Consider the following 12,166-nt stretch of genomic DNA (forward strand, 5'->3'; position numbering starts at 1 on the left):
TCTTAACTGTGACACATACAAGGTTCTGAATATAGACAAAGCCTCAGCTCTCCACATATTATTGTTCCAAAATACAATCCCACTGTTGTTTTTTTGTGTAACCATTTTCTCAGTTTGAAACTGGCATTGCAAGGGTTAAAATTCAGAAAATGATTACATGTTTGGTAGTTTTGGAAAAGTATTTTATGTGATTTATGCAAAAAGAAGTGGAAAAAAATATTGAAAAATTTAGATTTTATGGCTGTTTTTAGGCGTGTACATTTTTGTACTCTAGGGTGGTGAAAGAGTGGAAAGTTAAATCACTCATACCAGTAAAACTACAAATGTAGTCAAACCAAATTTTTGCTCATCTTTGACACATGCAAGGCTCTAAATTCCACAAATTTTAATTCCATTCAAGTCCCAGCGCTATACTATTCATTATTATAAAGATAATGAGGTTTTTCTGTTGTTCTGTAACACAAACTTAGTCTTTGTTTTGAAACTGGCAAACAAAGGGTTAAAACCCCAAATAAACAACATGTTTGGTAGTTATAATGGAAAAAAGATTAAAGTTTTTGTAGCAGCTTGAAAATCGTGTACATTTTTGTACACTAGGGTGGTGAAAGGGTGGGAAATGCAGATCTACCATATAAAAGACATGAGAGAAAAACAAACATTTGGCTCAAAAGAACATTTTCTGCTGAAGTCCACGTCTCACAGACAGAATGGTCATCAAATCTATGAATGATCATGCCTAAAGGCAAAGCACACAGAGCAAACTAAATTGGCTAAATGACCAAATTAGTTGACAACTGTTTCAATAATCGGTTACTTGTGATTTATCCAATAGATGTCTCAGTCCTACACCACACCTACACACGCACATAGTTGTCACTGTCCACCTGTTTGTTTTCAGAAAGCTGAGGCGCAGCTTGCATACGAGTTACAGGCCGCCAAAGAGCAACAGAAGATCCGATTGGAGGAGATCCAAATCCAGGTGGTTCAAAGGAAGAAGCAGATCACCATTGAGGAGGCGGAGATTAAACGCACAGACAAGGAACTCATTGCCACAGTGAAGAGGCCTGCTGAGGCTGAGGCCTACAAAATGCAGCAACTGGCTGAGGGCCATAAGTGAGGACGCACACAACCACCAAGGCACACAACAGCATGTCACACATCATGCTTAACTTTCACAATTTCTTTGTGTTAGAATAAAAACCGTGCTGATTGCCCAAGCAGAGGCAGAAAAGATTAAGAAGGTGGGAGAGGCGGAGGCGAGCTCCATTGAAGCGATTGGAAAGGCGGAGGCAGAGAAGATGCGGCTGAAGGCTGAGGCCTATCTGCAGTATGGAGAAGCAGCCAAGACTGCCCTGGTGCTGGAGTCCCTGCCCAAGGTAATGCTTACTCACAAGAGATAAGAAACACACACAACCTAACATCCATGATTATTTATTCCATCCTGACACCTTAATAACCTGTCCATGCTGGAGTCTTTGCTGCTCCTCCATAATCCAAACTCACACGACAAGGACCACAAGTCTTAGGATGGTTTCTGATATTTTTACACATTTGAGGAGATAAGTCTTAAGATTAGCAGAAGGTGACAGATGAATTTATTCTGTTGTAGTGAAAGGCCTGGCGCATCAAATGCCACAGCTTTTTTCATGTCAAGATTATTACGGTACACCCTGCTTTTTAACTGTGTTGTGAAGCACTTTGTGGTCTGTGAAAGGTGCTATATAAATAAAGACTACTTACTTGCTTACATTGTAAATGCTTGCGTGTTTGCAGATTGCAAGCAAGGTAGCTGCCCCCCTGGCGAGGACCAATGAGATTGTGATTCTGAGTGGAGAGGCTAGCCGTGTCACCGGAGAGGTGAACCGTCTGCTGGCTGAGCTGCCTGTGTCAGTCAACGCCCTGACCGGAATGGACCTGTCGAAGGTGAGCATTACCTAATACCAAATGCCATTCAGCAATTCCGTTTGCATCACACTTCAATTTGCTTTGCACTAACTAATCAGATTACAAAGCTCCGTGGTGAAATGAGTATGAGATGCCAGACATGGAGTGGACACAAATCGTGGCAATGCAAGAGAGATATCTCAGAAGACGATTGACAATTGCCAGCAATAGAACGTTTCGTTGGAGCCATCCATAACAGGAGTGGCCAATGACGCAAGGTGATGGAATATTATTTTTCATGTTAATGAATTCATAATTATGAATACAATAAAATATACATTTGCTGTGTTGACCCAAACTGGATGCAAGTAGCATAAGAGAGATTAAGGTCAGCATAAAAATAGGTATTATTGTAATTGTCTGTAAAGGTACATTCACAAACTCAGGATTTTTTTGTGTGCTCCTTGCATCCAGCTTGGGTCATTATATTGCATTCATACTTAAGAATGAATCATTATAACTGCCTCGACTGCAGTTGATAAATGTCATTTGAATGTATTCCACCCCTTGCTGTCATCAGCCACTCCGCTGTAAGATCAAAAGCTCAAAAGCGGTTTGCCTGAGGAAGGCCCAGTTGCCGAGAGGTTGTAATTGTATGATTCTTTTGCAATTCTTACGTTTGACAGTGTGCAGGAGATTTTTTCAAGTTTCAAGTTTCAAGTTAACTGATGTAGAAAAATACAGGTTTTTTAAGTAATGCCAGGGTCGCCTGTGTTTGTTATAGTTTTGCTGAATGTTGTGTGTAAGATATTATTTATTAATCGATAATGAATTGGTTCTGTTCATGTTGTAGAATTAAATGTCATAATAATTTCTGAAGGAGGGCAACTCTACGGGAGAGACATTGTTTTGGAAAGAAATCTCCAACAGAAAATCTCTAAATGTTTACCTGATCCTCATTTGTGAGCAGTTAGGCCCTGAACCTGTTATCTTCATTTCAAAGTTCTTTCAAGTGACGGGGTGCTGGGGGGGATTTTCCCCCGTTCTGGTTGTCTTGTCCCTTGTCTCTGTTTCTTTTATTCCTATCTCTACGTCTACTGTATTATTGTATCAAAAGTAGGGGGGTATAGAATTGTGAAATTGGCTGTGTGTTGAAGGTCCGTGCACCTGCTGGTGAATTGATTTCATTTTACATAAGACACGGGTGAATCTGCTTTAGCGGCTCTGATGCACACGGGCTCTATACGATGACTGCTGCAGAGAGCGAGGACCTGGAGAGTCAGAAACACTTTCACCTTTCACTGTTTCGTGGACTTTTTAAGTGTAGCCTAAGGCTACTGCATGTGTCATTTCTGAATGAAGCTGTGGTATCCTTATTGACTTTATGATGGTTAGGGTTAGTTAACCCTAATCAGGATAGGGTTAGGGTTAAGAACGGAAAATGTAGCGCAAGTTGTGTCACTTACACAGATCTCACACATATTTTTAGAAACCATAAGGTCTTGGCTTTCAAAATAGGATCACACTGGCATATAGGCTATAAGCTCTAAGCTATAAGTCAATTGGCTTTGAGATTTGGATGTAAATAATTGTTAACCCTAACCCTAAAGTGGCAGATAAGTGGTTAAGAAATTCCAAATGACTTTTACTGGGTCCCACCTCAGCAGCAAGGGCGTGCTCATGCAGGTCAACAACCCGGCCACGTTCAAAACAAGGAACGTGTTTTTGCCTTTACCATCAATGCGTTATGACACCGTGAATACTTGACAGAAAATGACACAGAATCCACACATTTACACAGATTTGGCCTTTAAAGGCATGTGGTCCTAAACTTTTGATGAGCTGCAAAAACAGCCATGTTCAATAAAAGCTTTACTAGGGATGGTCCGATATGAAAATTTTCTGCCGATACTGATATCCGATATTTGCCTCACTGGTGTGGCCGATATCCGATATTTGCCGATATTTATTTCAACGTTAAAAATCAATAGAAAGGCTTACTCAAATGTGGTAAAGTTTGTAAATTGTTCCATTATTGGAATGTCTTATGCTTATGCCTGGGACACGTCTCACACCAGGATGAAACAATCCTTTTTATTAGAAAAATATTAAAAAGACCAAATGCAATGTTGGAGTGAAATGTAATTTTGTTTTTGGCTAAATATTTACTCAGACCTACTTATTATTATACTTTCACCCATGTCCTCTATTAATGGTAAACACTGACACTGGGAATATGCTAGGCTACTATTTATTGTATTTTTTATTAAAATATGTAGCCTACCATGTTGTTTAAGCTACATGTTTTAACTTTAAACAAATCTGATAAAGGACACACAGCTCTTTATGAAGCTTTGGAGTAGGAAATATCATAATGTCACTTTAACAGCACCTTATATGAACTTATGAGGCCAGACTGAAGATTTAGAGTTGGTTTAGAGCTGGCAAAAAGCAGACAGTAGATTTACAAGATTAGCATGAGCTTTGAACTGCACCGTTTTCAATGGTAAATGCGCTAACGATCGCAAAAGCGTCTAATTAAATATGCGCGAAAATGCGATATGACATAATGCCTCGTTTTCACGGGTCATTAACATGACAAAGGTGGGCAGAGTAAACGTGAATACAGACATTATCATCACTGTAGTTAGACCTATATGATGACAGAAAGGTCATGTTTACGTGTCGTAGCCTTTAGCCTGTTAGCAGCTATGCTAGCGCTAACAAACAAAGTTATAAATCTGGCGTCAAGACGGAGAAACTTTCGCAACACTCACCTCAGATGTAGCGACAAATAATCCATCAGAAAATGATTCCTGTTAATCCTGACTCAGAATAATGTCCATGAGGCAGTTTTAGTCCAGTTTGTTGCAGCAGTAACTTGTGGCTCTGTATCTCTGTGGTGTCCAAGTGTCCGCTCCACTTTGTTTAAACTTAGTAAAAACATACTTTCTTTTGGAGACGTGTGAATTTATGCTGGGGGTTCTTTATTTTTAAGAGCCACTGTTTATTTGAGATAATTTGAATAAATTGTTGCCCCAGTCAGGTCAGTGCAGCCCGTCTACACTGCTGCTGCATTCAGGTGCGCTATGACATTACGGTGTAGTAAATAATTCAAAGGAAAAAAAAATATCGGCCGATATTTTCCCATATCGGACCGATACCGATATGTGAAAAAAGGACAAATATCGGCCAATAATATCGGCGGCGCCGATATATCGGCCATCCCTAAGCTTTACTCTTTTCTTATTGTTGCATATTGAAGTTCTACTTGGAACCTTGTTAAGATCCAACCATGCAAAATGTGAATCTTTTGATCAGGATTTTCTTCTATTTTCTTAAGTAAGGGTAAAGTTACTTTAAAATAATTTTACTCAAGTAGAAGTAAAAAGTACTATCCCAAAAAAATAGTTTGAGCCTAAAAGTTGATTTCATGTTTCACAGTAGTGACCTAAATGTATAAGAAGACAAAAAAAAAGTTCAAATTGTAATATTTGCAAATGAAATGCCATAAAAATGTATAAAAGTACAGATAGAGAAGAAAAATTTTTGGGTTCCATGAACTTCAATTATGTCACATGAAGTTTTTGCCACTTAAAAATGGTTACTTTAATATTTACTGTGTAAAGAGAATAATATTACTCAAGTACTTGTACTGAGTAACGTTATGGAATGTACAACTGGCCTCTACTTATTAGACTGACTGCTTTTTAGTCATCATTGTCTAGAATGAATGCTAGTGCACGCCTCTGAACACACTTGGATCACAATGTTTTGTGCTTTTCCCAGATGCCGCTGCTGCAGAAAATGAGCTCCTCTCAGGCTTGAGGCTCTGCTCCAAAACACATGTGGGACTGACTTTACTTGAAACCTCTGGTGCCTTACTCCTCCAGGACCAGAACACCCCCTGCATGCACTGCTGCTCTTCTATTTATTATGAATGGGTGTTTTCCATTGGATTTTACTGCATTTTTATCTTCTTGTTTGTGTAATAGTTGAACTTTATTATTTAAAGTCATATCTGTTTGATTTGTGCTTCAAATATCTCTGTTGTTGCACTTCCAGAACATGAAGCTCATTCTGTGTATATAATGTCCCATGCTGTTTGGACTGGTTACTGTAATACTGTACAGATTTAAGTTATTTTTACAGTGCCACAATTGTGCTCACTTTCTTTGACAGAAGTGGAACGTGTTTATAGAATATTTACTTTTATTTCGAGTGTTCCTTTAAAGACAAACATGTGTCTGTAAAGCTTTCTTCCCTTGCACTATTTCACACTATTTGACACTGATGCTCAAAGTTCTTTGACTGCAGCTAACCAGATGAGTACTTTTAAGGACACTTGATATGCATTCTACACTGACTGTTACTGTTACTGTTACTGACTGGATTGGTGCCATTTTCTTTTGTATAACTTATTTTGATGTGGCTAATGAGCTCTCTGCATCAACCATTCCATTTTATCAGGGAAAAGTCTGTGTGACCTATGCTCCCTACAATGTTCTCTGTCTTGCAAGAATAAATTATTGTGGAATTGTGGATTGGAGCCTGTTTGAACTGAAGTACCTTGTTTTAGCTTTTAGAGCATGTTTCTTATGCGGAAATAGCCTATGAGGAAACACCGCCTCACCGTTTTAAACATGAAGTGGCCATTTCATGAGATTCCATATTTTAATGCTTGACACTGCCATAAAATGAACAAATAATAACTCCTTCCCACTTCCCAGTATTGTTGGTTTTCTTTATGAGCCCTTAGAAGCCATGTTTCTTCACTAAAAAAATATTTATTTCATTTTAGCATAGCTGTGTGTGTCATTTAACCCTTAATAACACCTTTAAAAAACTTAAAAAAAAATAAAAAATAAAATAAAAACCTTTGCGTTAAGGGAGCTTCGACACAAAAATGTGCTTGCAACTTTAAAGAGCTATAACTCAATGACGGAACAATATTTTTTAAAACTTTTTATTTTTATTTTGAAGGTGTGACTGTCCTCTTTTCATACATATAAACATATGTATGAAAAATGACAACGGTCTGACCCAAAGTTACACTAGTGCATGTTCAAAAAACACAAAAAAGGAAATATCTTAAAATTTTCCAGAGTAAAATTGTAAATTTCTGTTCTGGCTGATGTGGCCTGAGGTCTGTGACATGTGACCTGAAGGATTTGTTTCTAAGTTAAAATTTGTTTATGTAGCGGCGATTTTAGTAAAAAACTCACGTTAACCTCATACCCTCTATTTATCTCACTTTTCCGAAAATAGTATTCCCATACTTTTCATAATTAAAAGCCTTGTACAAGGTTTAAAATGCAAATTTTGTTCACAGCTGGGCTGTTGGGGCTTGTGGATGTTGTGGATGTGAAGTTTTGGAAGAAAATAATTGTGGGCAAGGAAAATTGTGGTCCATTCTCAACAAATTTGATTTCCGCCTAATAAAAACAGAAAAAAAGGAGCAAAACATCTTATTTTTACAGTAAACAAGCAAAGTTGCAACCTAAATTGTAAGTAAATCCTGTCATGAACATTTGGAGCAAAGTTGGTGCCTATTCAACAAAGAATTTTACAGTTTTACAGGCTTAGAATGTAAAAAAATCCAGGCGGAGACCAACTGTGCCATTTTGGCACAGTTTGGCACAGTTTGGCACAAAATTTGAAATATGGAATATCTCAATGAAAATGAAAATTTAGGATGCTTTTACATATTTGGTCATAAAAATGCTATTTTTTTTCCAAAAAAGTAAAGACAAAATTTATATATTTCAGCACACTTTATTTATAAAAACTATATATAGCAAAAACACACACAAATGTAATAAAAAGTAAAATAAAACAAAAAGTTCACCGAGCATCATGCCAGGCGACATAACAGTTTTTTTTGGCTGTCAGACACAGAGGTACCTGACACTTCCTGCAGTACACAGGGGTCTTTACTCGTTTGTCCCCTGCATCAAAGCATCTCTTGCAGTACTTTCTCTGGGCCGTGGCATCCTCCCCATAATACACTGGCATGCAGGTATTTGGCCTTTCCTCAGGGGTCTCCTCAGGGGTCTCCTCAGCATCTGCAAATTGGACCATTTCCACAAGCAGTTTCTCCCGGAACTTCTTTTGTGTGAGTGGTTTTGTCCCATCAGCCTTGAGTTCAACCAGGTCCGTGTGTATTATATGGGCATTTACCACTGCGATGTCCAGGAAGTGGTAAAAGAATGTTTTATACCACTTCATTGTCTTGTGGAGGACAGAGTAGTAGCCAATAAGGGCGTCAGATAAATCAACACCGCCCATCGACTTGTTGTAATCCACCACAGCATCGGGACAGGGCACTTGTGCGGTCTTCCATTGGCCTTGCTCCTTGACCTTTCGCTTGACCGATTTCCCACTGTATGCACCATGAACAGAGGTGCACATCGTGACCTCCCGTTTGTCCATCCACTTCACAAATAGCAGTGGGCCCTCTCGAATCCATCTTATTTCACCCCTCGCTGCTTTCTTTGGGAGGTCATTCAATGTAGTTTTGGGGAAACCAGAACGAGTTTTTCTTATTGTGCCACAGGCACCCGTTTTCTTCTTTGACAAGTCTTTGAACAGGGCTGGACTAGTGTAAAAATTGTCCACAAAAACGGTGTAGCCTGAGCCAAGTACGGGGAGTAACATCAGATCCATGACTGAGGTGTAACTTAGTCCATGTTCGGAAACAGTGTTGCTCTTGCCGGTGTATACAAAAAAGTTCCAAGTATATCCGTTTGTGGAGTCTGCCAGAACGTACAATTTATAACCCCATTTGGTCGGTTTGTCCTTGTGGTACTGTTTCATTCCACTTCGCGCTTTGGATGCAACCATACGCTCATCTATTGAAATGCACTTGTGCGGATGATAAAATGACTGACAAGCTGTTACAATGTCCGTGTAAAGTGGCTTGATTTTGAAAAGCCTGTCGTACTGCGGTGTGCCCTTCTTGCGCTCATTGTCCTCGTCTTCCAGGGGGTTGCTGAGGTGCAGTGACCACATGATGGCTAAAAACCGGTCCCGGGACATTTTGTTCCTTGGGAATGGGAAACCATATGGGAAATCTGTCCTCCAATAATCGTGTCTTGCGGTTGCGCTGACAAGTCCAGTGAACAGCAGTATAGACAGGACAATGTAAAACTCCCTCAAAGTCAATGGAGTCCATTTGTATTTTTTTCCTGCCTCCTTTTGCCTTTCAGCATGAATGTTTGTGTTTCCAATAATTGTTTTCACCGTGGCACTGGCAAAAAACAGCTGGAATAGCTGCAGGACTGTCCATGAAGCGTCTTTGTCCAAAACAGGCCCTGTGTCTCTCGCTGGAACAAAACGGCGTGGATTGGGTGCAGTGTCCTCCTCATCACGATTTTTCCACCGATCACTAGGAGCAGATACTGTGGCAGCAGGACCTGTTCTCTTCCTCCCCGTCTTGCTCTTGGAGAGTGCCTTTCGGGGCCTGACAGTGGCTTCCTTGGAGGGGGGGGCAGACACACTTTGTGTATTTGAAGGAGCACTGAAAAACAAAAGGCAGACAGTCACTAATTTGCATCTGTATGCAATCAGTTGCAGGCAGCTTTTCCAACGCTTACCTCTGCTCTGCGGACGACAGCCTTTTGGACTTTCTTGACACTGGGGCAGAGGGCGGCTGGTACTCCTCATCCTCATCTTCATCTTCCTCTTCTTCCTCTTCTTCCTCTTCTTCCTCTTCTTCCTCCTCCTCCTCCTCCTCCTCCTCCTCCCCACCACCACTGCTGTGAGAGGAACTCACACCTTGCCCAGTTGAAGGTGTGAATGTGTCTGGAGCCATACTGCAGCAGGAAGACAGACAGTCACTAATTTGCAAACAGTCTATTGTATACTGTAACAACAACAATGTCAATAATCACCTCTGCCTTTTGGACAATACACGTCTCGCCCTTTTGTGCACTGCTCCTTCCTGAGGTGTTGACTGTAGAGATGGCAGACTTTCTTTTCCAGCACTGCAAAATGCACACGTTATAGACAATGACTCATTTGCAATGTGTGAGTTTATGCTAAGTACTACAAAACAAATTAGACCCTCACCTTGTCGAAGCAGCCAGGTCCATCTGCACTCCAGATGGACCTGGCTGTGGTGATAAAGGTCTGCTTGGCACACCAGACTCTTGTTTGCCATCATCATCACTGCTGAGGAATAAATAATACAAAAATATATGTTCAGATATATAATAAATAATAATAATAAATAATAAAATATAAATATAAATAATAACACAAATAGCACTTTACAAATCATGCATGACAAACTAGTACTCCCACAAAATAGCAATACACTTGTCTGTGCATTTTGTTCTGTCAGTAAAATTTATACTAAAAGAAGAAAACAATTACCTCTCATCTGGTGGATACTCGTAATTTGAACCGCTGGCTGGCTCCAACAGGTCGGACTCGTCAGAAGACGAATCATCAAAAGTATGTTCAAACTCCATCTCACCAAGAACAATAGCCCGTGTCTCCTCAGCCGTGTACACCCTCTTTTTCCCTCTAGAAGCCATGGTGTGGTGATAAAATGTAAAAAAATCTGTTCGAAAATACTCTTCTGCCGCTTCCCCGTGCGTCATGCGCTCTGCGCGTAAAGAGTGGACTGAACTGGCCTCTTTACGCAGCCTGCTAACACTGCGAAATTTCAACCAATCACGGACGTCGATATGTCCCCTGAAAGCAGACGTTCGTCTGCATCCAATGAGATCACCCATGCTGTGACGGACAGCAGCTTTGGCGAATTACAGGTGAGCAAACATAGACACAGCGAGAGCTAGTGTGAGTCACAGTTTTAGCGCGTTGGCTCGCTGTGCCATTTTGACGGGGGCTAGCAGACCCAACATGGCGTCCATGAAACGGTGTTTTCACGGAGAGCACCCGGAGTACAGGCTTGGGAGTAAAAGTTTTACCGCGGACGAAAAACAGCCAAAGTAAGTCAGCAATTGCATGTTTTATTTTCTTTTGCTGGTGGATTTTCTGCAGTTTGATGTGGGCTCTGCTGAAAACGTTTAGTGCTGTGCTAACAAGCTTTACACCTATCGATTCAGTGAGTTGTTAGCTTTCGTTTGCTGTATAGCTTTGTGTGCTGCTGTTCGTATTGTGGGATGTCAGCCCTCAGATATTAGTACTTGGTCAAAAGGTGCGTTCTAGCCATGTGTGTGCTTTATTGCCTGGGGTTTGAGCGGTGTTAGATTGATTTGAGTTTGAAGTGGATACTTTTGTAGAGGCGTCTCTGCTCGACATTTTGACGTATGATAAGCGTGTGTGGGTGGAAGCGGTAGCAAGATACGAGCGTTACATTGTACCACCAGGGGGCTAGCCCCCGCGGGCGGGGGCTATAGGTCTTGTGGAGCTTCGACACAAAAATGTGCTTGAAACTTTAGAGAGCTATAACTCAATGAAGGAACAATATTTTTCAAACTTTTTTGTTTCATTTCGGAGGTTGACCTCTCCTCTTGTCATACATATAAAAATAATCAAACTTTTAAAATATTAGAACCCTTTCATTGCCAACTTTCAATCGTAAAGTCACTAAAATGTATTGCCATTGTGGCCCCATTCATTTACATGGTCCATAGACTCCACACACTCCACAGACCCCACCAATTCCACAGACCCCACAGAACTCCACAGACCCCATTGACTCCAGAGACTCCACAGACCCCACAGACCCCACAGACTCCACAGACTCCACAAACCCTACAGAGCCCACAGAGCCCACAGACTCCACAGAGCCCATGAGCTCCACTGACTCCACGGAGTCCACAGACCCCACAGAGCCCCACAGACCCCACAGACTCCACTGACTCCACAGACCCCACAGAGCTAAATAGACCCCACAGACCTCACGTACCCCACAGAGCGCCATAGACTCCACAGACCCCAGAGAGCCCCAGAGACCCCACAGTCCCCACAGACTCCATAGACCCCACATAGCTCCACAGACGCCACAGACCCTACGGACTCCACAGACTCCACAGACCCCACAGACTCCACGGACCCCACTGAGTTCCACAGACCCCACAGACTCCACAGACCCCACGGAGTTCCACAGACTCCACAGACTCCACAGACTCCACAGACCCCACAGACCCCACAGAGCTCCACAGACCCCACAGACTCCACAGACCCCACTGAGCTCCACAGAGCCCTCAGACCCCACAGACTCCACAGACTCCACAGACCCCACAAAGCTCCACAGACTCCATAGACCCCACTGACTCCAAAGACTCCAAAGACTCCACAGACCCCACAG

The 12,166-nt window shown here is 41.5% G+C and overlaps 1 protein-coding gene across 1 annotated transcript in view; it reads left to right on the forward strand.

The window, feature by feature from the left end:
* Window positions 1–6,203, forward strand: part of LOC306968337 (flotillin-2) — a 51,676-nt gene extending 45,473 nt beyond the window's left edge. The window contains exons 8-11 of the mRNA XM_079563680.1: window positions 899–1,113; window positions 1,193–1,376; window positions 1,774–1,923; window positions 5,674–6,203. Coding sequence (XP_079419806.1) covers window positions 899–1,113; window positions 1,193–1,376; window positions 1,774–1,923; window positions 5,674–5,712 — 588 coding nt within the window. The 3' untranslated portion in view covers window positions 5,713–6,203. The remainder of the gene's footprint in view (window positions 1–898; window positions 1,114–1,192; window positions 1,377–1,773; window positions 1,924–5,673) is intronic.
* Window positions 6,204–12,166: the final 5,963 nt, after the last annotated feature.

The sequence above is a fragment of the Gobius niger genome (genome assembly GCF_951799975.1).
Source record: "Gobius niger genome assembly, chromosome: 1".
Classification (NCBI taxonomy): Eukaryota; Metazoa; Chordata; class Actinopteri; order Gobiiformes; family Gobiidae; genus Gobius; species Gobius niger.